At 42.7% G+C, this 26,638-nt stretch overlaps 3 protein-coding genes across 6 annotated transcripts; all 3 read left to right on the top strand.

Annotated features, from left to right (window-relative positions):
• The first annotated feature begins 428 nt into the window (after positions 1-428).
• On the top strand, positions 429-8,953 carry LOC110507580 (heterogeneous nuclear ribonucleoprotein L). 3 transcript variants are annotated; one of them, XM_090224507.1, is made up of 14 exons: positions 429-659; positions 1,991-2,109; positions 2,508-2,745; positions 2,840-2,927; positions 3,265-3,359; positions 3,465-3,537; positions 6,360-6,395; positions 6,843-6,911; positions 7,207-7,478; positions 7,574-7,695; positions 7,842-8,043; positions 8,144-8,201; positions 8,289-8,396; positions 8,497-8,953. In XM_090224507.1, exons 1-14 carry the CDS (start codon positions 444-446, stop codon positions 8,553-8,555), a joined length of 1,755 nt encoding a protein of 584 aa, XP_090080633.1. In that variant the 5' UTR covers positions 429-443; the 3' UTR covers positions 8,556-8,953. The 3 variants fall into 3 exon arrangements, with proteins under 3 accessions (XP_090080633.1, XP_090080632.1, XP_090080634.1); XM_090224506.1 differs by having other exon boundaries at positions 6,840-6,911; XM_090224508.1 differs by lacking the exon at positions 6,360-6,395 and having other exon boundaries at positions 6,840-6,911.
• A 191-nt stretch (positions 8,954-9,144) lies between these two features.
• ech1 (enoyl CoA hydratase 1, peroxisomal) lies at positions 9,145-14,352 on the top strand. 2 transcript variants are annotated; one of them, XM_021587661.3, is made up of 10 exons: positions 9,145-9,498; positions 10,005-10,173; positions 10,823-10,911; positions 11,067-11,191; positions 11,301-11,349; positions 11,510-11,574; positions 12,863-12,933; positions 13,087-13,158; positions 13,235-13,385; positions 13,640-14,352. In XM_021587661.3, exons 1-10 carry the CDS (start codon positions 9,465-9,467, stop codon positions 13,742-13,744), a joined length of 930 nt encoding a protein of 309 aa, XP_021443336.3. In that variant the 5' UTR covers positions 9,145-9,464; the 3' UTR covers positions 13,745-14,352. The 2 variants fall into 2 exon arrangements, with proteins under 2 accessions (XP_021443336.3, XP_090080635.1); XM_090224509.1 differs by lacking the exon at positions 10,005-10,173 and having other exon boundaries at positions 9,158-9,498.
• Positions 14,353-14,486: 134 nt separating this feature from the next.
• Positions 14,487-25,673, top strand: prss16 (serine protease 16). The gene is made up of 12 exons (XM_021587660.3): positions 14,487-14,825; positions 15,835-16,010; positions 16,881-16,980; positions 17,201-17,330; positions 17,661-17,784; positions 17,911-17,988; positions 18,193-18,240; positions 18,372-18,656; positions 21,895-22,036; positions 23,394-23,573; positions 24,149-24,303; positions 24,611-25,673. The coding sequence occupies exons 1-12, from the start codon at positions 14,765-14,767 to the stop codon at positions 24,668-24,670; spliced, it is 1,539 nt and encodes a 512-aa protein (XP_021443335.3). The 5' UTR covers positions 14,487-14,764; the 3' UTR covers positions 24,671-25,673.
• The last annotated feature ends 965 nt before the right edge of the window (positions 25,674-26,638 follow it).

Raw genomic sequence — 26,638 nt, 5'->3', positions numbered from 1 at the left:
TGCAGTCAATTTGCTTTCATTTTCAAACTTATGCCCCACCTTATCACGTTTGGAAGATTTGTTGACATGTGGCCAACACCGTCATTCATGGTTATTTACTTATAGCCCATTGTCAAGATGGGACTCTCAATCATGGCCTGATGTGATACAGCCTGGATTCGAACCAGGAACTGCAGTGACGCCTCTTGCATTGAGATGCATTGCCTGGTGCATGTCATCTTGGCTCTCCTTTCAACCTTACTAATTACAATCCATTATCAAAAAGATGTAACTACCTAGATCACTCACCTGAACTGAAATTGTATTGACTGTCGAAATAAAATGGTTAATCTTGTTTACTTTATTTTTATAGATAAGTGCTCAATACAGTAGTAGTGGGTTGATCTCTGACAAGAAGATATTCAGAAAGGCTTGTTTTGTGCATTTTAACTGGTCGTAGGTTGATGAATACATTATTGACGTGCCTTTTAGGCCAATTGGAAACCGTATCGGACTCTTCAAGGCGGGCCCATATGTGTGACTGTTCAGGACTTTCCCGTCCATTTCACACCGTCACCGCTACCAACCTTTTTAACTGGGACAACATGGCTATGGCAGGCCGTTATTACGAAGGCGGCAGGGCAACGAAAAGACTAAAAACCAACGACGGAATGGCAACGGTAAATAATTAATGCTGATATAGTCTGCGTTAACAATGAAATTAATTTAAACGCATGAATTTAAATGTAATCTTTAGTTGTAAAAAAAACAATTTCAGACTCATGACGCGGCGTTACGAAAATTGATTGCACCCAGTAACGTTAGCCCGCTCTCCCGTGTTCCACGATGTTAAACAAAACCACAAGTATTTTTCTTGTAGAATAACTTTCAGTTTATTTTATGTTTAGCTTAAATTATTTCCAGTAAACATGCCGCTATATAGCTTGTTAAAACTGGCTAGCTAGTTCGGTTAATATTTTTTCCAACCATTGTCTAGCTAACGCTAGCTAGCCTTTTTTCTTTTAAATGAATGGGAGTGTTCAATGCAGGCCACGCCATATTTTATGGTAGCTAGCTAGTGGTAGCGTAACGTTATTGCTTTGTTCTAGCCTAGTGGCTTCGTTTAGCCAGGCTCGAACCAACGAACACCAACGAGTCGGTGTTAACGACGTCTCGGGCCTAACGCCACCAGTGCCAATGTATCCAACGAACACCGACGTCTCGGGCATAATCACTTAAATGAACTTAACTAGATTCATTATTGACAGGTTCATTGATTTAGCCGGTAACTAACGTTAGCTAGCGAGCGAATTAATTCGGTACTTCTCGAATATGCATAACCTTCTGAGACCACGTTCTCGTAATATTACGGACAACAAAATACATTTCCTCATTAATATTCCCCGAATGTTTTGCTGACTAGTTACCCCTATTTCATGACATGTTGGTAGGTAGTTAATATTTCCAGCCAGACTAAATTCAACTCCATGGTGAAGGAAGTTTGATTAACTCCAAGCAATGGAGTTTAGTAGAGAGCATGCTACGTCGACTCGCCAAGGTCAATACTTCAAACCATTTATATTGAAACGCATACCGTGTACCAATGTTTGGTCTCTGTGGTTGCATGCCTTTGTTTGCCGAAATCCATATATTTTAATAAAACATCAAATACAACCACCGGTTTTCGTTGCGATTCAATTGGCACATGCGCAAACAGTCGGTGGTTGTATTTGATTAACGTTTATTGGGAGTGGATTTCAGCAAACAAAGGCACCTAACTGCAGAGGACACAAGGTAAGCGTTTCATAATTTACAGTTTGGAATTATTGACCATGGACGAATTGATGTAGTCTGTGCTGAATTACACAACGTTTGGTATTTGTTCAACTCCATTGGTGGAGTTCATAAACTTATTTTACCATGTAGTTAAGTTCAGCTTGCCTCCTGCTATGAGCTGACCAGGAAACATGAGTTTATTGCTTGAATTGAGTTTACCCATTATTTTTTGCAGGAAGGCTATGATGACCCACATAAGACCCTTCCCTCTCCAGTTGTGCATGTGAGGGGCTTGGTGGATGGCATTACAGAAGCTGACCTTGTGGAGGCCCTGCAGGAGTTTGGAGCTATTAGGTGACGAATATGCACATTAATTGACCATCTGCTTTAAAAATAAATACAAAATGCAAAAATTATCTCATGACAACTAAGAAATGGCTCAAGCAGAAGCAGACTGGTACCCTGACTACTTTGCTTACAATGCACACATTTCATGGTCCTATTTTGCTCCACGCAAACACAATCCAACCATTTTATAGTTTGGTACTGTTAAACCAGTAATGGCTATCTTTACCTCTGCAGAGCTTCTGTTCTAACACTTCTATAACACTTGATTCAACTCATGTTCCAGATGAGTAGCTATAATCCAAGCTGAAACAAAAGCCTGCTCACCCAGAAGCAATCCAGAGGAGCAAAGCAAATAAAGAAACTTTGTTATGCGTCCTTCATTAATATAACCTTTTTGTTTACAGCTATGTGGTTGTTATGCCCAAGAAGCGTCAGGCCTTGGTTGAGTATGAGGATTTGAATGGGTCTTGCACTGCTGTGACGTATGCGAATGACAACCAGATCTACATTTCCGGGCACCCAGCCTTTGTCAACTACTCCACCAGCCAGAAGATCTCCCGGCCAGGCGACCCGGACGATTCTAGAAGTGTCAACAATGTGCTACTTCTCACCATCATGAACCCAATCTACCCCGTTACCACGGTAAAGTGCTGGCCACCTTTACCCAACCTGTTGATTCTGTTGTGCTGTGTACTTCAATATTATTTCTGATCATTTGAATGACTTATGTCTACAGGATGTCCTCTACACTGTCTGCAATAACTGCGGCCCTGTCCAGAGGATTGTTATCTTTCGGAAGAATGGCGTTCAGGCCATGGTGGAATATCCTTTGCTGCAAAAAACATTTTTCAAAATTACTTATTTTGTGAGTCATTTGACTGCGCGCAGGTAAGCCTTAGTGAAACTAAGACTTCTGGAATTTTAAGTTGACATACTGTTTACATACCAAATCAGGAAACCAGCAGTCTGGAACATGTAATTTGTTTGTAGCACATGCTGTGTGTGATGAGTGATTAACCAGATGTATTTTTACTAGCACAAAGAGACTTGTAAACAAGGGCTTGTGCAATAAGCTCCGGAATTACTAGGACGTGTTATGGTGTCTGTGCGACGTACTGTTCTCAACTAGTCTGCATGACCTTTCCTTGACTCTCAACACATTTGATTCAGTGCAGAGTGCACAGAGGGCGAAGGCCTCCCTCAATGGGGCAGACATCTACTCTGGTTGCTGCACACTCAAGATCGAATATGCCAAGGTAGAGGAACATGCACATTCATAGCCCCGAACAGCTTCTAGTGTTCCATGATATGGACTTGAAAAAATGCTTTGCTTTGGAATTTATTTGTATATTCTCCCACAGCCAACTCGTCTCAATGTGTTCAAGAATGACCAGGACACTTGGGACTACACCAACCCCAACCTAAGTGGTCAAGGTAACGCACACAGCCATCTGTGGTCCTTGCTGACACTACCAGCATCCTTACTGCCACTGTGGGGGATGGAAGGGGGGTTGGATGGTAGACCTTCAGGGGTAATGCCACTGAGCACAGGAAATGCTCCTTTAACCAGATCAATGTTCACAGGGCTGGGTTGGTATCTTTCTCTCCAGCTGTTATATTGGTTTAGCAAATTACAGTTAACTCTTACATGGAGCTCCATTTCAGTGGCATTATGACTGAAGTGCTGGTGTGGTCTTCTGGTGATGCACCGTCCGTCACAGCCAAATACGCTAGGGATGCAAGGAGCAGCTGAATGGCCAGATATTCTTCACTAGAGACTACAGTGCTCAAGGCTTTTAGTTGCACACCTAATATAAAACAGGATGCGCCCTTGCTTGGAATACCCCGGAGTAAACTCCTTAACCTCAACCCAGTGCTATCAGATCTAAAGATATGTGGTCACTAAGGGTACCAAATCAAAGTCCTGCAGCTTTTCTAGTTTGGTGACAACTGACTCGTAGTAAAAACTACCTGACGACAGTCATTTGTTCCTCATTAAATGTGAGATAAGGAAGTGTTCTAGGATGTTGCTCATAAATCTCGCCGCTGATCCATTAAGCTCTTACTTTCTTGTCTGAATACCTGCTTGATGGCGCCTCGGCAAAGTCTGCTAGACGGTGTTATGCCTGTGTAAAAAATATATTGATTGCTCTGTTTTTTGCAATGGCAACCAATCTGATGCACTGCCCATGGATACACCAAGTTGTAAGACTAGACAGTCTGAGCAAAAATACCTTCCTGTTTACCCACTTGAGTCTCTTGTGAAGCTTGCTCTACCAACAGCCAACTGCTCCTTTCATTCCCAGTGCACTCGTCAATGTATAGATCTGTACATCTATACAGGCTACTTTAAGCATTGAACATAAACAGCCACTCTAGCTTCTCTTCGGAACACGTTGGAGCAACACATTTCCATATATGCATCGGAGACACATTGTTGCCGTCATCAACACTACTCCCAACACTACTCCTGCCGTCAACACTACTCTCAACACCACCTCAACCTCCACCGCTCCTACTTCAATAAGGACACATCCACTTTCTGTACCAAACAGAAGGAACACTTAGGACATTGGGGATGGATAGACTGCAAGACCATGGCAGCAGACATGGTTTGATAAACTGACATTTCCCCCCCTCCCCAATCCATCTCCTTCGTGCCGCAACAACATAGCTCCAAAGTCACGAAGACATCCCTTATACCTTTTCTATGGCATGACACATTTTCCATGGGGAGTTTTGGTTGCTGGTACATTGGCACTAAGCTGTGCCTTCCACACCCTCCCAATTTTGAGACCCCAGCAAGACATGCCTGACACATTGAAACATGCCATCACCCAGACCTCACCTGCAAGTCATCACCTTACTGTTGACACGGAAGCTTTTTGACTGATACACATCCACAGGAGAACCACCTTATAAAGACAACATCCAGAGACCCGTAGTGACGCGCATTCTCACACAAACACAAAACAGATGAACCATACTGATACAAACCAGTTGCTCAAGGACTACACAGTCCTGTCCTGTTCTCTGTACCTGCCTGTCTTTGGTGGTGCAGGTGGTTTTGCTCTCTTGTGCCCTGCTCCTGATGTTTAACACATCAAACACTACTCAAAACCCTCCGCTCCTGTTGCTGCACTGACTCCATAGATGATTCGCACCGTCACTGTCAGGCTGTAGCCAGTCACATGGGAAGGAATACAACAGACAACTGATGAAGACACTACAAACATGAACAAGCATACGCACATTCAGACAGACCACATTTTTCTCCTCATATATGCATACCTCATGGAGTCGGGTGTTCTGTTTTGCCTCTTTCCCCCCCTCCTTTCCTCCCTATACTGTTTTTGCAACATGCATCCCTGTTTAGTTTCTCCATCTTTTTCTGAATGCAGCTCTTGTGGAAATTTGCCTTTTTTAGTTCCTGTGTAACACCTTCCATGTGACGCAGGTCTGGCAATTTGCGCCTAATGAGGACCCAGGTCTGATATGTTCCAAATGGCTGCTTTGCGGCCTGCCATTGGCAAGGAGTGTGTTCGATAAGGCACTTGGAGAGTGGATCACCAACCACAATGGAAATTGCCACAAAAAGGCCAGAAATCCAACCAAAGGTGGAAATGTTCTTCCAAAGGGGAGTGGAGTAAAAGATGAAAAGGATTTAAATGAAAACGGAGAGAAGTAATGGACCAACTGCCAAATAACAGCAAATGTCTCCAGCCTCAATCTTTGTCCTTCAATATATCCATGCTGTAAGTAAACTGATCCCCAGTTTGTTACACAACACACATTCCCATTTCTTACACTCGGGATGTCTTCAAAAAGATTGTCCTCAAAGTTGTTGTTTCTTTTTTTCTGTATTTATATGGCATTCCACTCCCTCTGTTCCCAGTGCCACCATATTTCAAAGGTGGCCTTGTAGTGCATTCCCTGTGGGTATTTTGTCCACCGTTGAAGACTTGTCTGAATAAAGCTGGTGTTTGGGTGGCTCTCCACTAGGAGGCTATATGTATTCTTTTCACTTTTCGAGACTTGTAGACAGATTTGAAATGTGCCGCTTTCTTGTTTAACCTAGTTACAATATGAAGATAATGGACTGTGAATGTATTGAAATAGTTTACATTGTAGAATGTTGAAGCAGTCAAATTTGTCTAATGCGCCAGTGATGTTCTTAATTTCTCAACTATCCATGTGTAGGTGAGTGTGTTTAATCTGGCCTGAATTTAATGTGTATGAGATGTGTACCTGTACAGATGCAGAAGCTGATGGCAATGGGAGCAATGCTGGAGGTGTGTTTGCAAACTTACGTTGGCTTCATTCTCACCCACCTCATTCTCCCTTCTACCATATGCTAACAGATTTCAATTGGAGGATGTAGCTAGCGTTCAGGCTTCTTAGCGTTTAATTCATTCTTAGCTGTTGTAAAGATAGTTTGTTTACACTGAACTCAAGATTTTAAAAAATCGCCTTTGGCATCTGAATACCATCACTGAACTAGTAGATATACAGTACTATGTAGATTTAATTTTTTGGTCTTGTTGGTGTTGTTAATATTCAGTAGTTATTACGCTTAGTGTGCTTTCTCTAGATGTGTTTTTCTTGTGTGCTATCCTTAATTCTAATTGAACATCCGCTACTGTGCTGCATTGTAATGTCTCCTGTTTCTTGCCAATTTATCTATTGCTCTTCTCTCTTCCCCTATTTTTCTGCCTCCTGCCTTTATCACCTCTCAGAAGATGGGAGTGCCAACCCCAACAAGCGTGTGAGGGCGCCGGCTCTGCTGGGAGACCACCCTCCAGAGTACGGTAAGGCTCTTAGGCCCAGGGGGGAGACATGTGCTGGCCCTTGTAGTGCTCTCCTCACACTAAATTCACCTGCGAGGTGCAGATGGTGGGTTAAAAATGGGTACCCCACAGTGGCAGCGAAGTGGTGCGGTGTAGTCAATTTTCTTAGCTCATCTGGTAATGGAATGTGCCACCCTTTTATCAAAACCAGATGTTTTTATACATGATGAGGTTAACCACTTTCTTTGGACATCGATCCTTTGTTCCAATCAAAGCCATGTTCCCTGTATGATATTGTGGTCCCTTGTGTTTCTAGCGGGTGGTTACCATGGATATGACGAAAGTGGCTATGGCCCCCCACCACCCCCACATTACAGCGAGGGCCGTCGCATGGGTCCTCCCATGAGGGGACGAGGGGGGGCACACAGCTACGGCGGGGGACCTGGCTACGGGCCCCCCCCTCCACCCCCTGGCGAGTACAGTGCCCACGCAGACTCCCCTGTAGTCATGGTCTACGGTTTGGAGCCTGCCAAGATGAACGCCGACAAAGTGTTTAATGTTTTCTGTCTCTATGGCAATGTGGAGCGGGTAAGTGTGGAGGGAAAGATGGCAAGCCATTGCAGTTATTTCAATAAGATGCTGCTGCTATTGAGTTACCCTGTGCATCTGGTCCCCTACCTCAGGTGAAGTTTATGAAGAGTAAGCCAGGAGCAGCCATGGTGGAGATGGGAGACTGTTACGCTGTAGACCGGGCCATCACTCACCTCAACAACAACTTCCTTTTTGGACAGAAGCTCAGCGTCTGGTAAGATGTTTATCGGAAACGCCTGTTCATTCAGTGCCTTGTCATTTAAAGTTGGCGCTTAATCTTATTCGCTGTCTCTTGCCATAATAAGTGACTGTTCTGTGAGGCTTGTACAAGTTCAGCCTAATGCTATTTTCCCTTTGCAGTGTGTCCAAACAGCAGGCCATAATGCCTGGTCAGTCTTACGAGCTGGAGGATGGCAGCACCAGCTTCAAGGACTTCCACGGCTCCCGCAACAACCGCTTCACCTCCCCAGAGCAGGCTGCCAAGAACCGCATTCAGCACCCAAGCAATGTCCTGCACTTCTTCAACGCCCAGCCAGACTCATCCGTTGAGATTTTCACTCAGGTGAGTCCCAAAGCACATCGGAAAACCACTTCATGTATGGAGCAGTGAAATAAAGACCAACATGCCTACAAAAGTAATCAAATGATTGTTTTCTTTTCAGATCTGTGAAGATGTTGGTGTCAAAGCCCCTGCAAATATCAAACTTTTCACAGGAAAGAGTAAGTGTACACTTGCGCTTCATTTTGGAACTACATACTCTTGTATGAATGACAGTGGTACTAAACTGAATTGGACTGTCTTATCAGGTGCAGGTCCAGGTGAGCGCAGCTCGTCAGGGCTGTTGGAGTGGGAGTCCATCAACGACGCCATGGAGGCCTTGTCCATGATAAACCACTACCAGATGAAGAACGCAAGTAAGTGTTTGAAATCGAAGCCTATGTATTAAAAATATCAGTTTTATTCAAGTGGTGATGGCTATTTTTTTGTTTTCTAACCCTTTGTCTTTCTCTTCAGCTGGCCCGTACCCATACACCCTCAAGCTGTGCTTTTCTACCGCTCAGCATGCAACCTAAATGGCCTCCGGGATCTTGGATAATGTTCCACAAACTGTCATCCCTACAGTCTTCACCCCTATTTTGACCTTGTGTGTTTTAGGCCTTTAGTGAGTTTGTCCGCAGTCATATCGATTTGTCCTAATTCTTTGATATTGAGCTCATAAAAGCAAGGTGTGTGAGAACTGGTAAATCACAGATAATTTGAATTGTTTTTATGCCTGATGGATGAACAAGGAAAAGCTTTTGTATTGTTTCACATCTTTTATTACTCTCCCCCCCTTTTTTTTATTGCTGCTTACCATTTGTCTGTATTTAGAGGAAGGAGAGTTTCTTTAGTTGTGAGAAATAAAACTCAATTTCAAGTAGTGCATCTTTTGTTACAGCCCTCAATAAATAAACCTCTTTATGCCAGTTAACAACTTTGTATTATTTCACTGAATAACCACAACTACGGTAATAATTATAATTGAATATTTTTATTTTATTTCACCTTTATTTCACCAGGAGAGTCTATATACATTGTGTGCAAAAGGCATGAGGTAGGCGAATAATTACAATTTTGCAGATTAACACAAATCTAGTATTTGTTCCGTTATTAAACTATTCCGTTAATAAGGGCTAGAAAAGCGACCCTATCCTTCCCCTTTGAATGCTGCATTTGGACGATTCCTAGATGCTGTAGCTCAGAAATTGTACAAAACCAGCATGCCAGCTAGTTTAGTGAAACAACTTGAGATTGTTCACAGAATGCGCTCTTTGCTCACAGTAATAGTAAATACCCTTATCTGCTTTCTATACGTTTGGTGCTTGTAGCTATAAGCGTTGAACAACACTACATTTTACTTGACAGCCAGCTAGTTGCGGCAAGTAGACCGACTGCGCCTTTCATTTGTTTCTTGCTCTCGAGTTTGATTTAGTCGAAGGGCTATGACATTCATTATCAGATCAGCTCTCGTGAAAAGTAAGTACATTATTGTGAGTTTTACGATGCAGTGCTTTGTCAGCTCTAAAACGTAGCTAAAGTTAGCTAAATGTGCATTTTGTAGGTCGCATCCGTTCAACTAACGTTAGCTACTTAGCAAGCTCCAGTACTAGCAAACGTAATTGGTTAACACCATAGAATAATTCGAGACTCGGACCAGAGCCTATAGCCTGCTAGGTAACTTTATTTTTTATTTTTATTTTTATTTTTTTATGTCAACACTTAGCTAGCTGGCTAAGTAACGTTAGCTAGCTAATTACCTCCAGCTAGTATAAACCGTGTTTGGTTAGCATCTTGGCTAACTAGGTGAAAGGTGACTACTATGTAACTATTCTGTATAAGAGTGGATAGCAAGGTGGTTTAGGTCTAAACCGTGCAACTGACTATTAGCGGAAATGTGTTGCTCTCATTCAATATAAATTTGGTTTTGTTGTAATTCATTGTTATTCAATCACCCCCCCTCTCATTTCGGTGCTGATCATCAGACAGGAGTTTATGGCTTCCAGGTCTCAGTGCTGTAAGGGCCATATCCTCTCCGGGGGGCCCCACTCCTCCTTTTACCACCCTGTCTGTCAGTCAACCTGCCACTGCTGTCACTCACATAGAGCTGCACCGGCCAGAGAAACGCAATGCCATGAACAAAGCCTTCTGGAGGTAACACCTGTCCCAAACCAGTGGTGGAAAAATAACCAAATGATCATACTTGAGTAAAAGTACCTTAATAGAAAATGACTCAAGTAAAAGTCACCTAGTAAAATGTTTGTTTCAAATATTTAATTATTAAAAGTAAAAGTATAAATCATTGCCAACCAGATGGAACCATTTTCTTGTTTTTTATTTGTTTATGGATAGCCAGGGGATCACTCCAACACTCAGACATCATTTACAAACTAAGAATGTGTGTTTAGTGAGTCCACCAGATCAGAGGCAGTAGGGATGACCATGGTGTTCTGTTGAGAAGTGTATTCATTGGACCATTTTCCTGTCCTAAGCATTCAAAATGTAACGAGTACTTTTGGGTGTCAAGAAAAATGTATGGAGTAAACATGTAAGTAGTAAAGTACAAATACCCCAAAAAACTACTTAAGTTGTACATTAAAGTATTTTTACTTAAGTACTTTACACCACTGGCCCAAACACTACTTGAACACAGCTGAAACTTTCCCGCCTTTCTAATTGTACTTGTAACTCAGCACAACAGCACTGTGTTCCCTTATGAATTCATGTGCATCCTATGTTTCTTTGAAAAAATATATGTTCTTCTTTTAACCCTGTCTTCCACCATACATCCATCCTCTTTCAGAGAAATGGTGGAGTGCTTTACACAGATAGCTGAGGACCCAGATTGCCGGGTGGTTGTCGTCTCCGGTGCAGGAGAAGTCTTCACAGCTGGTAAGAGAATTATGTTTCCCAAAAGCTTACAATTGTCTCAGGTTGAACTGAGTGCTGCTTATCAATAGGCTGTGCCAACAGTATACCAAACATAGCAATATACCAGTAATAAGACCGGTATACTGTAACCTCTGTCGCAATTTGACTGTGTGTAGGCATCGACTTGATGGACATGGCCAGTGAAGTCTTGCAGCCTGAAGGGGACGACATGGCCAGGACTTCCTGGAACATGCGACGCATCATCGCCAAGTACCAGGAAACCTTCAGCGTCATTGAAAGGGTCTGTATATGAACTTGTGAAGTACTTACTCCTGCACAATAGGTTAGGGGTTGATAGTGAACAAGTAAGACAATGCATTCTCTTTCCCCCACCTCCTTTCTACTTGTAGTGTCCAAAGCCAGTGGTTGTGGCAGTGCAGGGAGCTTGTGTTGGAGGAGGTGAGTTTTGGTGGTATATTACTGATTTGCTTGTGACCGTGAGGCCTTGCAAAGCTTTCATATATTATTTACAAAATGTGACTGTTTCTTCTCCGGTGAAGGTGTTCTGTAATACAGCTGTAATGTCTTGTCATGTTATAACATGTACGTGTCCTGTTAGGAGTGGATCTGATCACAGCCTGTGATATCCGTCTCTGCACTCAAGATGCCTGGTTTCAGGTGAAGGTAAGTGGGCTTAACTACATCTCCTCAGCCCCAATGACCGTCTCCATGAGGACCAAGGTCCAGGGGACATCTACAGGTCTTTGCAGACTTTACGTCAGATTCAGCCCTTTTACGATTATCACGTCAGACTGCGATCAACCTGGCCAGATTGTACAATTTGCTTCAGTTCTGTCATCACATTCTGCGATTGGTTTGCGAGGCTCCGTCAGCCGACGTAGGATACATCAACTGCAGCGGTGTATTTCATCTGCGCATCTGCGCATGTGCCAGCACTGCAAGCCTCACTATGCTTATGCCCGAGTGAAGTGAGTTTTGAAAAACTAAAAGTATTCATCTTAAAATAGCTTTCACACACAAACTTCATATGTCAAACTCACAATCAAATAAGCTTCCCCAAAATAACATGGCCGCTGTGGTAAAGCGCTTATTTTGATTGGCCATTTTGAGCATTTATCAAAATCCAATCAGGTAGCCTGATATCAGATGTCATGTTAACAAGGTTATTATGGGAATCTCTCTTCTTGCACTGCATGAAAACGTTTAAATCAAACTATTATATGAATCTGACTATTCACTATTGTATTATTGTGTGCATACTCAGTGCCGGCCGTGTTCCTATGGGTCAGTCACCAGGATCGGCTCGTAACATCAGCCACACTACACGATAAAGGCCCAAAAATGTGGACACTGCCAGAACTTTGTCGAAGACTACGACCGCACGTATTGGTACTTAATCGGCAGACCTAGACCCTGTTACGCTCAACGAGCCAAGACGTAGTGGTACTGAACCAGCAGACCTAGACCCTGTCACACTGAACGAGCCAAGACGTAGTGGTACTGAATCTGCAGACCTAGACCCTGTCACACTGAACGAGCCAAGACGTAGTGGTACTGAACCAGCAGACCTAGACCCTGTCACACTGAACGAGCCAAGACGTAGTGGTACTTAACCTGCAAACCTAGACCCTGTCACACTGAACGAGCCAAGACGTAGTGGTACTGAATCTGCAGACCTAGACCCTGTCACACTCAACGAGCCAAGATGTCCAACGATCATTTATGACCTAAGAATTTGCCCACGACGTGGACATTTTGTCTGGGATGGCAAAATCGTGGCATAAGACAGCTGAAATCGTGCCGTCTACAAAGGCCGTAACTGGTATCTGTTGTCTGTAGCAACCACCAGGTGAACTCTCATAGTGGAGAAAAGACAGAATGATAAGAAAAATATACTTGTTAAATCTGCTTTGTATCTCTTAGTCATGTGAAAGGTCTGCCTTTCTTACAGGAAGTAGATATTGGCCTAGCAGCTGACGTTGGAACTCTGCAGCGCCTACCTAAAGTCATTGGGAGCCGGAGGTAAGAGCAAGCATTTGATATGCGTTCATTACACCGTAATGCTGCGTTGTAGTCCCTCTGCTTGCATTCATAAACCAAGGAACACTGAGTGCTTCCCTGTATTGTTCTGAAGAGAGATCCCTTATCATATGTATCATCTTCTTTCCTCTCCAGCCTGGTGAATGAGTTGGCTCTGACAGCGAGGAAGATGTACGCCGATGAGGCCAAGGAAAGTGGATTAGTCAGGTATGAAAACAACGTGTGCGTGCGTGTATTTGTTGTGTATGTGTGTTAGGTACTCATACACTCTTTTCCTGTGTAGCCGTGTATTTCCGGACAAGGAGGCGATGTTGGCTGGCGCTCTTGAGATGGCAGGGGAGATAGCAGGCCGCAGCCCTGTGGCTGTCCAGGGAACCAAGGTCAACCTGATCTACTCCAGAGACCACAGTGTGGCAGAGGGCCTGAACTACATGGTGAGGCTCAGTACTTACAAGGATGCTCACAACGCCACACACGTCACCGTGGCAACAACATAGGCTATCAAGAACACAACCCAGTACAGATAACCATGTCTCTTAAACAAGCGTAGCGTTCTGATAAGGTGGGTGGGATTTTTAAAAAGTAGATGTCATTGGAAGTCCAAAATCTGAAATGTAAAAAACAAAAAAAGTTAGAATGAATTACACAATGAGGCTGAGAGTTCAGTCTGTCTCTCTCCTGTCTTCAGGCAACGTGGAACATGAGCATGCTGCAGACGGACGATGTCATGAAGTCAGCTGCAGCCTCCATGGAGAAGAAGAGTCCTAAAACAATAACTTTCTCCAAGCTCTGAACCTGAGGAGCAGAAACAGGCTGAAGTGCAGCTTTTCTTAGGCGAGGGGGAATGGATGGAGGGGATTATCTACGGAACTAGTGGATACAATTTGTATGTCTCTGCGTCCAGTATTAAGGAAGTTTGAGGTAGTTTTGGGCGTTAGCGATAGGTTACATTAACGTTAGTGCTGGAAGTCTTTGCTGTACCCGAACACTTCCGGTGTTTGCGCTCTAGCATGCTCGCTGTACCCGAAGACTTCCAGTCTTTGCACTAAGCTAGTTAACAATTGGCTCGCAAATCTACCTCGTAACTTCCTTCATACTGGACGCAGAGACATGCAAGTAGTATCCACGAGTTCATCTGAGTCGGTTGATAAATGCCAAAATGACCAACTATCCATTTCAGCTAATATGAAAAGGACTTATTTCGCCTCCTGACTCCAGCAGATGCATATGTTTGTGTGTTGGTGCCTTGTTGTCTGTCAGAATCACCCAAAGCAGAGCTGTCTGTAAACTAAAGAGTTAGGGGCCTCTCTCTTGCTAGCTCCGCATGCAGGATTCAGGTTGGGTACTCTATCAACCAGCCTCACACTTTTGTAAATCCATAAAAATTATTGCATCATAAAACCTTTTTTAATTATTTTTTTTGTAAAAGATGAACTGAGCCTAAGGGCCCTGTTTCAACACGTTAAGTGTTTGTGCTGAGTTTTATGCTTTGTACATACAATTCAATACCTAAATGTGAAGTGTATGCATTTTTCACCAAGCAAATGCTCATAGTGTCGTTTTAGTTTGGACCACTGCCACCGTTGGAGGAGATATGCCTATTGCCCAGACTCACTTGCTGCGTCTTGATTACGCTCAACTCGCGACTTGTTTACTATAAATATGCACAGTGGGCAATCAGGGAAGCCCGGGGTGGACTAAAAACGTTGGTCACGCTATAAAAGCAGGCGTTCTCCTCGCATTAAGAAGGCAAGGTTGTCCGACCATTGTGTAGACCTATATCAGTAAAGAGGTCGTAGTTGGAGGCCTGAAGATGCTTCTGTCTCCCATCCGTTGTATCATCCTTCTTCTCCTCGTGAACTTCGTCTATTCTGGTACGTTAACGATCCATAATGAACTGATCATTTAAAAAAAATACTCAAATGATAAAATAAGGTAGGGAAGAGTTGGGTCGTTTGAGCCACCCTTGTTCCTAGGAAACGATACACAAAATGTATAATTTGACCAAATATTTAGTAAGAGGTGATTTCTGAAGGAAGAAAACGCATGGTAAAAAAGTGGTAAACAAGTTGCGTTCAAAAACAGTTTTTCACCAAGTTAATTTAATGCGTTAGAGGTATCATGATGCTTGTAATGAAACAGAAGTAGATCATTTTAATATTGTCCTATACATCATTGGGGTTTCTAAGCTCCTATATGAGGTTTTATACCTAGCATGAAAGTACATCCATGTGTGTGAGCTGATATAATATACACGTTGATCATATATCATTAAAATGCATAGGCCTATAGTTTTAATTATTGAGGTGAATCCATACAATTGTGGTATTCAGAGAAACGAAATTGGATAATCTAGAAGCTATATTTAGATAGTTATGTGAAATTGTCTGCTTAAGAATTGAGCACATATATAAAAGGTACATGGTTTATTAACACTAAGTATGTTTTGAATTATAATAAAACCCATGAAAAATAAAATAAACATGGGCTTGGCTGTCGGGTATGAATTAGACTGATAAGGTTGTGGCAGAGGGTTTTAACTTATCAGCAAAAGCCATGTGCTGAGACCATCAGGAATAAATACAAAATTGTATCCAATCCAAAAAGGTATGTGACACGTTTAGATAGCCCTTTTTTTAGAACGAAATGTGAGAGATAATTGTAGAAATTGTTAAGGAGTTGCATATGCGCACATTCAGATGTTCAAGTCTAAGGAGGCTTTCCTGGTTTGACCAACAAATACGTGCGTAATTTATGTCCATATGTGACTTTACGCGCAACTACAAACGATTGAGCTTCTCGTATTATCTCTATATTTGCCGTTCCTGTCGTTCTTGCTGTGCACAGTGCATTGGATTTCATATCACATTTGACATTTCATAGGACGAGTTCTGAGGAAGATCAAGGAGCACGTGCGTAAAATCCAGTATGAGAAAGCGAAGAAGAATGTGCTGATGAGCGCAGTCAACGGGCATAAGCCCATGAGCGAAGTGAGAGACGGGAAAATTCACCAACCCCTGGACCACTTCGACAGTCAAAACGATGAAACATTTCCTCAGGTGACCCACCACCTTACCTATACGTGCACCTACAGTGAGGTCCAAATGTATTTTTGGTTGTTTTGGCTCTGTACTCCAGCACTTTGTATTTTAAATGATAAAATGACTACGAGGTCAAAGTGCAGACTGTCAGCTTTAATGTGAAGGTATTTTCATCCATATAGGGTGACATCACTTTTTGTACATAGTCCCCCCATTTAGGGAACCAAAAGTATTAGGACAAATTCACTTATGTGTATTGGACTATTCAAAAGTGTAGTATTTGATGCCATATTCCTAGCGCGCAATGACTACAGCTTGTGACTACAAACTTGTTGGATGCATTTGCATTTTGATTTGGTTGTGTTTCAGAGAATTTTGTGCCAAATAGAAATTAATGGTAAATAATGTATTGTGTCATTTTGGAATCACTTTTATTGTAAATGTTTAGAAATTAATGTCTACATTTTTGTGGATGCTACCATGATTATGGCTAATCCTGAATGAATCATGAATAACAAAACAAACTGCAAATGCATCCAACAGTTGGAAGAGTCACAAGCTTGATGTGGTCATTGTGTGCTAGGAATATGGGACCAAATTCTAAACTTTTGACTACTTTAATACACATGTAAGTGAATTTGTCCAAATACTTTTGTTCCCTAAAATGGGGGATGTGCTGTGATTACACTCAAATGTATATACCACTGACAGTGCACTTTAACCTCAGTCATTCTATAATTCCAAAGTACTGGAGTACAGAACCACAACAACAACACATTAGTTGCTGTCCAAACACTTTTGTACCTCACTGTGTACAGGTTATTTGCAGCCCCCCCCCCCCTCTCCCTTCCGTCTTCCCTTCCGTCTCTCACCCTCTCTCTCTTTCAGAGGTTTTTCGTGAATGAAGCCTTTTGGGAGCGTCCTCATGGCCCAGTGTTCCTGTTCATCGGAGGGGAGGGCCCCATCTCTGAGTTCAATGTGCTGGCAGGTACACACAAAGTTCCCCCGTCACGCTCTTAAGTAATATGAAAAGAAAATGGAAATGCATTGACACGATAAGTTAGGCTTACATAGGTGTTATGAATTTGATACTTGTCATTAGTTACAAGTCAATGCCTGTTCTTTGAATTTTGTGTTGTTGATACCTCAACCAACTCTTAACCTCCCTCTATTTTTCCTCTCCGCTCCTGCTTTGCGTGTATCTGTAGGCCACCATGTGGACATGGCTGAGGAGCACGGGGCTCTGCTTGTGGCCCTGGAGCATCGTTTCTATGGCGAGAGCATCAACAAAGATGGCCTGGAGACTGAGAACCTGGGAGACCTGTCCAGCCAGCAGGCGTGAGTACTGGTGGGAGGAGGGAGTCAATGTGATGACGTTGAATCAATGTTGAAAATGGATTGGATTTGCAAAAAGTCATCAACGTGAGGGTATTTTGTATTTTTTTCACCCAACTTTGAACCTACATCTAATGGCATGGTAACATTTTTGGTTGATTTCATGTTGAATTCACATTAGTTGACAACTCAACCAAATGTAAATCAAAACTAGACGTTGAACTGATGTCTGTGCCCAGTGGGTTGCTACTTGACAAAGGCAGAGAGCTTTTGAGTGGGCTTGAATTGGGCAGAGATTGAATTGCATTTTCTCTGCCATCTCTTGTTTTCCAGTCTTGCCGACGTCGCAGAATTCCATCAATACATCAGCGATCGCTTTGACCTCTCTGACAAGAATACCTGGATCAGCTTTGGAGGTTCCTATGCTGGGGCCTTGTCTGCCTGGCTCAGGGGAAAGGTACAGTAGAGAGAACAACACTGTCTATATTTATACTTAGGACTGGACAGCAGTGTTACTGTATGCTGGTCTACTCTATTCCATGGTAATAATAGTAAATCATGTTCTCTGTTCCTGCTCTTCCAGTTCCCTCACCTGGTCTACGGTGCTGTGGCCTCCTCTGCTCCTGTCAAAGCCAAACTGGACTTCTCCACCTTCAACAAAGTAAAGATCTCATCATTAGTATTCATTTTAGTAGTAGTAGTAGTAGTAGTAGTGGTAGTGGTGGTGGTAGTTGTAGTAGTGGTGGTAGTTGTAGTAGGCAAACTAGTAACTGTGACACTATTTATAGTGTTAATAGCATGGTAGATGTTATGTTCAGCTGTATGGACAAAGGTGAAAACAAACCCTGGTGTTGCTCTCTTCCAGGTGGTGGGTCTGAGCCTTGCGGATGAGGACGTTGGAGGTTCAGATAAGGTTTGACAACATTTACAGTAGATGTGGGCGCTTGAAATCATGTGTTGGAGTTTCTGACTGTATGAGTCTCCTACTGTGGGATTTGACTTTCTCTGTCACTGTCTCTCTCTCTCTCTCTCTCTCTCCTCCAGTGTGTGGGGGACATCTGGGAGGCCTTTGCTGCCGTGGAGGCCGCCCTGTTTGCAGGAAATGCCACTGAGGTGGGGAAGGACTTTGGGTGCTGTGAGATCCCTGAGGATCTGGAGGACCAGATCGAGGTCATGCAGAGCCTGGCCGACATCGTCATGGGAACCGTGGAGTACAACGAGGAGGGGGGAATCCTGACTATTGAGGAGATCTGTAAAGTAATGACCAATGAGACAGAGACCTACGATTCGGAGACTGAGGCATACGACCGGCTGATCAAGCTGGTGCAGGTATGAGGTGTATTTTGTGTGTGTGTACACACACACAAAATGACAATTCATTGATTAACCAGCAGAGGGCTGTATTGATCTACAGTTGTGCATCCCCTTGCCTTGACTGATCTAATCAAATTGTATTTGTTAAATGCACCGAATACAACAGGTGTAGTAGACCTTACAGTGAAATTCATACTTACAAGCCCCTCACCAAAAATGCAGTTAAAACCTGTTGAGTGTAGGGGGCAGTATTTTGATGTTTGGATGAAATACGTACCCAAATTAAACTGCCTATTTCTCAGGCCCAGAAGCTAGAATGTGCAATGTGCTAGAATGTGCATGTAATCAGATTAGGATAGAAAACACTCTAAAGTTTCCAAAAATGTCAAAATATTGTCTGTGAGTGTAACAGAACTGATATTGCAACTAGGAAATCCAACTAGGATTTTATTTTGAAAGCTCCCTCTTCCATTGCATGCCTTCCCTCCATTTAAAGGGATATCAACCAGATTCCTTTCCCTATGGCTTCCACCTGGTGTGAACAGTCTTTAGACATAGTTTCAGCCTTTTATTCTGAAAAATGAGCAAGAACGATCACATAGCGTCAGTGGATGGCTGGGTGCCAGCAGAGTTTTGCATGTGCAACAGCTTGGAGCAGACATTTTGTCTCTCTCTCCTATTGAAAAAGCTACGGTCCGGTTGAAATATTATCAATTATTTATTGTAAAAACAACCTGACGATTGATTATAAAAAAACGTTTGACATGTTTCTACGAACTTTACGGATACTATTTGGAATTTGGGTCCGCCCCGTCGTGACCGCGCGAGCCTGTGGATTACTGAACATAGAGCGCCAACCAAATGGAGGTATTTTGGATATAAAAATTATCTAACAAAAGGAACATTTATTGTGTAACTGGGAGTCTCGTGAGTGCAAACATCTGAAGATAATCAAAGGTAAGCGATTCATTTTATTGCTTTTCTGACTTTCGTGACCAATCTACTTTGCTGCTAGCTGTTTGTAATGTTTTGTCTGCTGAGAGAGATGTCCTTACATAAACGCTTGGTTTGCTTTAGCTGTAAAGTTGTTTTGAAATTAACAACAAGCTAAACTGTGTTTTGCTATATTGCACTTGTGATTTCATGAAAATGAAATATTTTTAGTAATTTAATTTGAATTTGGTGCTCTGCAATTCAGCGGATGTTGACGAATATGATCCCGCTATAATGGGATGGGTGCACCAAGAAGTTTTAAAGAAATAGAGTTAAGAAACTATTTACTAAATAAAGTAAAAAATAAAAAGTAACACAACAAAATTACATAACAATAACGAGGCTAGATACAAGGGGTACCGGTACTGAGTCAGTTTGCGGGGGTACAGGGAGGCCATTTGATTAATTGTTCAGCTGTCTTATAGCTTGGGGTTAGAAGCTGTTAAGGAGCCTTTTGGACCCAGACTTGACGCTCCGGTACCGCTTTCCGTGCGGTAGTAGAGAGAACTGTCTATGACTTGGGTGACTGGAGTCTTTGACAATCTTTTGGGCCTTCCTCTGACACCGCCTAGTGTACAGGTCCTCGATGGCAGGAAGCTTGGCCCTAGTGATGTATTGGCCCATACCCACTACCCTCTGTAGCACCTTACGGTCAGATGCTGAGCAGGTGCCATACTAGGCAGGTATGCAACCGGTCAGGAATAGCACACCTATTTAGGCGAGATGCTGGCTAGCGGAGTAGAACACTTGAAAAATGAAAGGAGAGCCACACACTCTAGGGGCGCAGATACAGTAATTTAATAACCAACGTTTCAACAGACAAGCTGTCTTCATCAGGGTATAATGACAAACACAGCAGGTCACTAGTTTATATAGTGTCAAAGGACACACACAGGTGTCTGTAATCATGGCCAGGTGTGGCCTGATATCATTGGTTAATCTTCACATATCAAAATAACATACCAAAAACATGGATAGCATATGATCATAGATACAATTTGGCTGCATAGGCCTACAAACATTTACAACAGGAAAATCACAAGAATGGCTTCAAATCAAAGTCTACGTTGAGACCAAAGGGAGCAAGGGTCTTTAAATTAAAGATCCAGGCAGCCTCTCGATTTAACAATAAATTGTCGAGTTCACCCCCTCTCCTATGGAGGGTGACAAGTTCGATGCTGATATAACGTAGGGACGAAATCGAGTGGTTTGCTTCCAAAAAGTGGGCCGCAACTGGGTAAGTCGAGTTTTTGCACCTAATGGTGCTACGATGCTCAGAGATTTGTACTTTTAAGTCACGCTTTGTTTTACCCACATCATTTTTATCACAAGGACAAGTTATAAGATAAATAACTGCCTTAGTGGAGCACGTAATAACACCTTTAATTGGGATCAGTTTCCCTGTTTGGGGGCGTTTGAAGGATCTACATTTATAAGTACCATTGCATTGAGCACAGCCATTACACTTGTAGTTTCCATCCAGTAGGGGCACAAATAGATGTTGTGCAGGGATATCTTGGGGTGGTAAATCAGAGTTTATCAGTTCATCTCTGAGATTTCTGCCCCGCGAGAATACGATCAAGGGGGGGTCTGAAAACACATTACCGATACTGCCATCAGATCTTAGAATGTGCCGATCTTTGTGAACGATTCCCTTCATTTGTTCAGAGCACTTTGAATAGCGGGTAGTTAGAACACAAGAATACTTCTTTTTGCGAGACTGTCCTTGAAAAAGATCATGTCTCGGTTTGTTTTGAATTTTCTCAATGGCGGTAACCATTTTTGTACCCCCTCTCTTTGAATTTTCTTTGCGTCTCAGCCATATTTCTGTCGAAATCTGATTGTTTTTTGCAAACTGCAAGTGGTTGTTGTCCTGGCACCACACTGCCAGGTCTCTGACCTCCTCCCTATAGGCTGTCTCATCCTTGTCGGTGATCAAGCATACCACTGTTGTGTCGTCAGCAACCTTAACGATGGTGTTGGAGTCGTGTTTGGCCATGCAGTCGTGGGTGAACAAGGAGTGCAGGAGGGGACTAAGCACGCTCCCCTGAGAGGCCCCGGTGTTGTGGATCAGCGTGGCTGATGTGTTGTTTCCTACCCTTACCACCTAGGGACGGCCCATCATAAAGTCCAGGATCCAGTTGCAGAGGGAGGTGTTTAGTCCCAAATAAGTGTTCCTTTTGTCCAGGTGGGAAATGGCAGTGTGGAGCGTGATTGTAGAACAGTCAGGGAACACTGTTACTGTGTGTGTTTGTATTAGATCTACCGGGCCACAGGCGAGGAGCCCTGTCTGGATGCGTCCCACAAGCAAACCATCCAGGACCTGAGTGACACGAATCTGGACTCTGCCTACAATGGAGAGAGACAGTGGTACTACCAGACCTGCACCGAGTTCGGCTTCTGTGAGTACTGCTCCACCACACAACACTGTCACTCCTAGAGGAGATACATTGGGGTACGAAATGATTCACACCCTTGATAAAGATGAGAAATAATGACTGTATAAAATAAATCATTAAAATACTGAACTACATTATATTGTATGCAAAAAAAATTGGGAAATTATTTTATACTAAAACTATTTTATACTAGAACAGCAAAGAGATTTAGTTTAATAAGTAATACATGTTTTTCTCTATAACAGTAGGAGTAAACATTATTTACACCCCTAAATATTCCTATAAAAAAAGTATTTGGTGTCAAAAGTTTAGTATTTGGTCGCATATTCCTAGCACGCAATGATTACATCCAGCTTGTGACTCTACAAACTTGTTGGAAGCATTTGCAGTTAGTTTTGGTTTCAGATTATTTTGTGCCCAATAGAAATTAATGGTACATCATGTATTGTGGCATTTTGGAGTCACTTTATTATAAATCAGAATAGATAATAAGAATGTTTCGAAACACTTCTACAGTAATGTGGATGCTACCATGGTTACGGATAATTCTGAATGAATCGTGAATAATGATGAGTAAGAATGTTACAGAGGGTCAAAGATCATACCCCCAAGACATGCTAACCTCGCACCATTCCCAATAACAGGGGAGGTTAGCATGTCTTGGGGGTATGATCTTTGACCCTCTGAAACATTCTTACTCATTATTCTCGATTCATTCAGAATTATCTGTAACCATGGTAGCATCCAGATTACTGTCGAAGTTTAGGAATATGGGACCAAATACTAACCTTTTGACTATTTAATTTATAAGAATCTTTAGGGGTGTGAATATTTTTGACCACTCCCTTTGAGAAAAAAATGACTTTTTAAACATCTTTCTCTGAGCAATAGCATTAGTATAAATATATATAATTTCCAATTTTTTTGAGCATACAATGTAGCTCAGTATTTGAATAATTTATTTTATACAGCTATTATTGCTCATCTTTATCAAGGGTGTCAATAATTTCGGGCCCCACTGTACATTTACCAAGCTTACATCTCCACGTAGAAGCAAGGTATTTGTTTCAATCAGTGAGTTGAGTGCTCACAGCACTGGAGGGTAATTAAAACAAAAAACAGTCCAGACTCCAGACTTCATTTCCCCCTAAGCAGCACATTCATAAGCCCAGTGCATTAACACTAGCTGTGCAAAGCTCCCACTCTTTGGTACAGTATCACTCATTATAGGATCTGTTTTACAATATGCCCATAGCCACCCAGCTGTATCTCACATTACAGAAATACAACTACACATCACAATTCAATAGAAATGTATTGTTTTTCTATGGCTTACCTCCTCATTGTTTGGTTGTGACAGTCCAGACGTGTGAGGACGCCAGCTGTCCCTTCTCCCGCATGCTGACCCTGCAGGCTCAGACCGACCTGTGTCCTGAGGTGTTCAACATCCCCCAGCACAGTCTGCCCGGACACATCGCCTTCACCAACAAGTACTATGGAGGAGACCACCCCGACACCGACAGGGTGCTCTATGTCAACGGTGAGCAGAGACTTCACAGATAGATACAGTAGATAGGCGATGCCTAGTCAGCTGCACAACTGAATGCATTCAGCCGAAATGTGTCTTCCGCGTTTAACCCAACCAGGTGCTGGGGGGGGGGGGGGGGGGGGGGGTGCCTTCATTGACGATATTGGCGCCCGGGGAGCAGTTGTTGTTCGAAGGCAGAACGGCTTGGGGATCCGAACCAAGCGACCTTTCGGTTACTGGCCCAACCACCGGATAGATGAATGGATCGATCGATAGATAGATAGATGGAGGTTTAAACCATTACCTCTCATTACATCATAGTGTAATTTAAACCCACTGGCAGTGAATCAATGTGCTGTGTCTATGTGAGTGATTGTGTGACAGCAGAGGTGGTTGGTGGGAGGAGGACAGGCTCAAAGTAATGGCTGGAATGGAATCAATGGAATGGTATCAAACATATGGAAACCACATGATTGACCAGCCATTACAATGAGCCCATCCTCCTGTAACTCCTCCCACCAACCTCCTCTGTGTGACAGTCAGTATATGACCTGTCCCTCTGGTCTGTGACCTGTGACCTCTGTCAGGTGACATTGACCCCTGGCGTGAGCTCAGCGTTCTGGAAGAGGACTTGGACAAGGAGGACAAAGATATGGCCATCCTCATCAAGGGCACCTCCCACTGTGCCGACATGAACCCCGGCGGCGCTGCAGACCGCCCCGCCCTGAAGCAGGCCCGCAAGGTATGGCACACGGCAGGCTAGACAACACTAAGTTGATGTAACTGAGAGAGACACTGACTGTGAGCTTTGGTGGCACATGAAGAGTAATGTGTGTTTCAGAACTGTATGTCTCAATTGAACACTTTGGGCCGGTTTCCCAGAAACAAAAAAAGCATGGTCAATGGTCAATAGCTTGTTAGTCCAAGACTAAACTAAATCTGTGTCCAGGAAACTGCCCCATTGTCTATATCTTATGTCATTAGTGAATATTATTTTTAAACTTCTCTTTCCCTCATCCTGATCTGTCTTTTTTCTCTCTGGTTGTCAGGCCATTGAGAGGAAAGTTGCCAAGTGGCTGAAGGAAGCTGCCTGGAAGCTTGTGGGCTGATGGACCCAACGACAGGTTACCTGATCATCTGACCTTCCTGACCATCACTCAGCCAATCAAACTTTGGGCAGTGAATCACATGGTGCTGTGGACTGAGCCCCTCTTCATGTTTCTCCCCATGGGTCAGGTCCTCTAAGGTGGTGTTCTTCTGGTTTTTTTTCTAACATTCTTCTAGTGTTTTCCTGTTGTTTTTCCTATGGTTTTTCCTGGTGTTTTCCTAACATTTTTCTAGTGTTTTTCCTATGGTTTTTCCTGGTGTTTTCCTAACATTTTTCTAGTGTTTTTTCTATGGTTTTTCCTGGTGATTTCCTAATGTTTTTCTAGTGTTTTTCCTATGGTTTTTTCCTGGTGTTTTCCTAATGTTTTTCTAGTGTTTTTCCTATGGTTTTTCCTGGTGTTTTCCTAATGTTTTTCTAGTGTTTCTCCTATGGTTTTTCCTGGTGTTTTTCCTGGTGTTTTCCTATTGTTTTAACTGGTGTTTTTCCTGGTGTTTCCCTAACGTTTTTTCTAGTGTTTTTCTAACGTTATTCTAGTTTTTACGTTTGTGGTTTTCTAACATTTCTCTAACGTTTTGTGTTTTTCCTAACGTTTTTCTAGTGTTTTTCTAACGTTTTCATAGTGTTTATTGAACGTTTTTATAGCGTGCCTGAATTTACTCCAGTATATAAGTTATAGATTTATATTTTAATAGACAGTTTTAGTAATTTAGGGAAACACTTATAATGCTGTACACAGTATTTAAGTTTCCTAACTACGCACTGGTAGCGTATAGCTAACCAGAGAGTCCCAGTATAAGACGACTTTAGCATCATGGAGTGTTCTAATGTTTACAGACTGTTCACACATTTTCCTTGGTCTGGATTCAGTGAAGTTATCTCAGACAAAACATTATCTGAATGTGTGCTGGATTGCTTCGTAGCGTGTGTGGATCTTTTTTAGGAGGAGTTCATTTGATTTAATCCTGCGAGTTGGAAAAGTATCATCAATAAAAGTTTGCTGATAATCTGGTGTCTGTTTTCTGTGGATTGTGGGATATTGCTGTTGACTGAAATTCATTTTAAGAGATATTTTACCGCCAAACTATTTTTTGTATTTTGTTCATTAGCCCACTGTTACTAAGATCCCAGAAGAATGTGCATGGCAGCAGTCGAGTTTCAGTATAGAGCAAAAACTGTGATGATGATGCAAATTATATTCAAATGACTAAAAATGCTAAGAAAGTCGACTAAAATATCACCTTTTTTAACTGTTTAAATCTTTAATCTCAGCAGGGGGCGCCAATGCTATACACATATATCCAGTCAATGGCACATTTCCAGTTTATAAAACTCTGAAGACTGTTGTGTGTTTGAGTTTGTTTACATGCATGTTTGTGGTGGTCTTCATGAATACATTAACATAAACAATATATGTGCCAGCATATTGAGGTATTTAGCACCATGTGTGTCTTTGTGTATGTTTAATTATCTTTGCACTTTGAGTGTGTGGGTGTCTGATCTGTTTGTGTGTGTCATCCGTGCATGCAAAATAGTGTGTGTGTGTGTGTGTGTTATTTTTTGTGTGCATCGTTGAGTTGGTGCAGATACTGTGTGTGTTACGAGAGAGGTGAGCAAGAGCCAGTTGTCCCAAGGCCATCTGTTACCCCGTGGGGTGGAGGGGTGGTGATGGTCCTGCTGCTCAGGCCTGCCCCTCGCTGATTGATGATCTCCACTCCCCCGGATTCGACCAGGTCACGACCTCCCACTACTGACCACCCTACAGAGAGAGCTCAATCACACACACAACGCACACACAACTCCTGTTAGTGATAATAAACTACAGTTTATTTTACTAGGACACACACACATAATAACACATACACTCTCAGATACACTCTCAGTGCTGTACTTCCATGCACACATTCACATTCAAGCACACACAGAGCGTCTTTAGCAGTTACACAGCAGTCCATTTCCCACAGTACCCAAC

Source organism: Oncorhynchus mykiss, chromosome 27 (genome assembly GCF_057628025.1).
Source record: "Oncorhynchus mykiss isolate SJ-2025 chromosome 27, ASM5762802v1, whole genome shotgun sequence".
NCBI lineage: Eukaryota > Metazoa > Chordata > Actinopteri > Salmoniformes > Salmonidae > Oncorhynchus > Oncorhynchus mykiss.
Note: the sequence above shows the minus strand (reverse complement) of the source record. Positions and strands in the feature narration are given on the sequence as shown.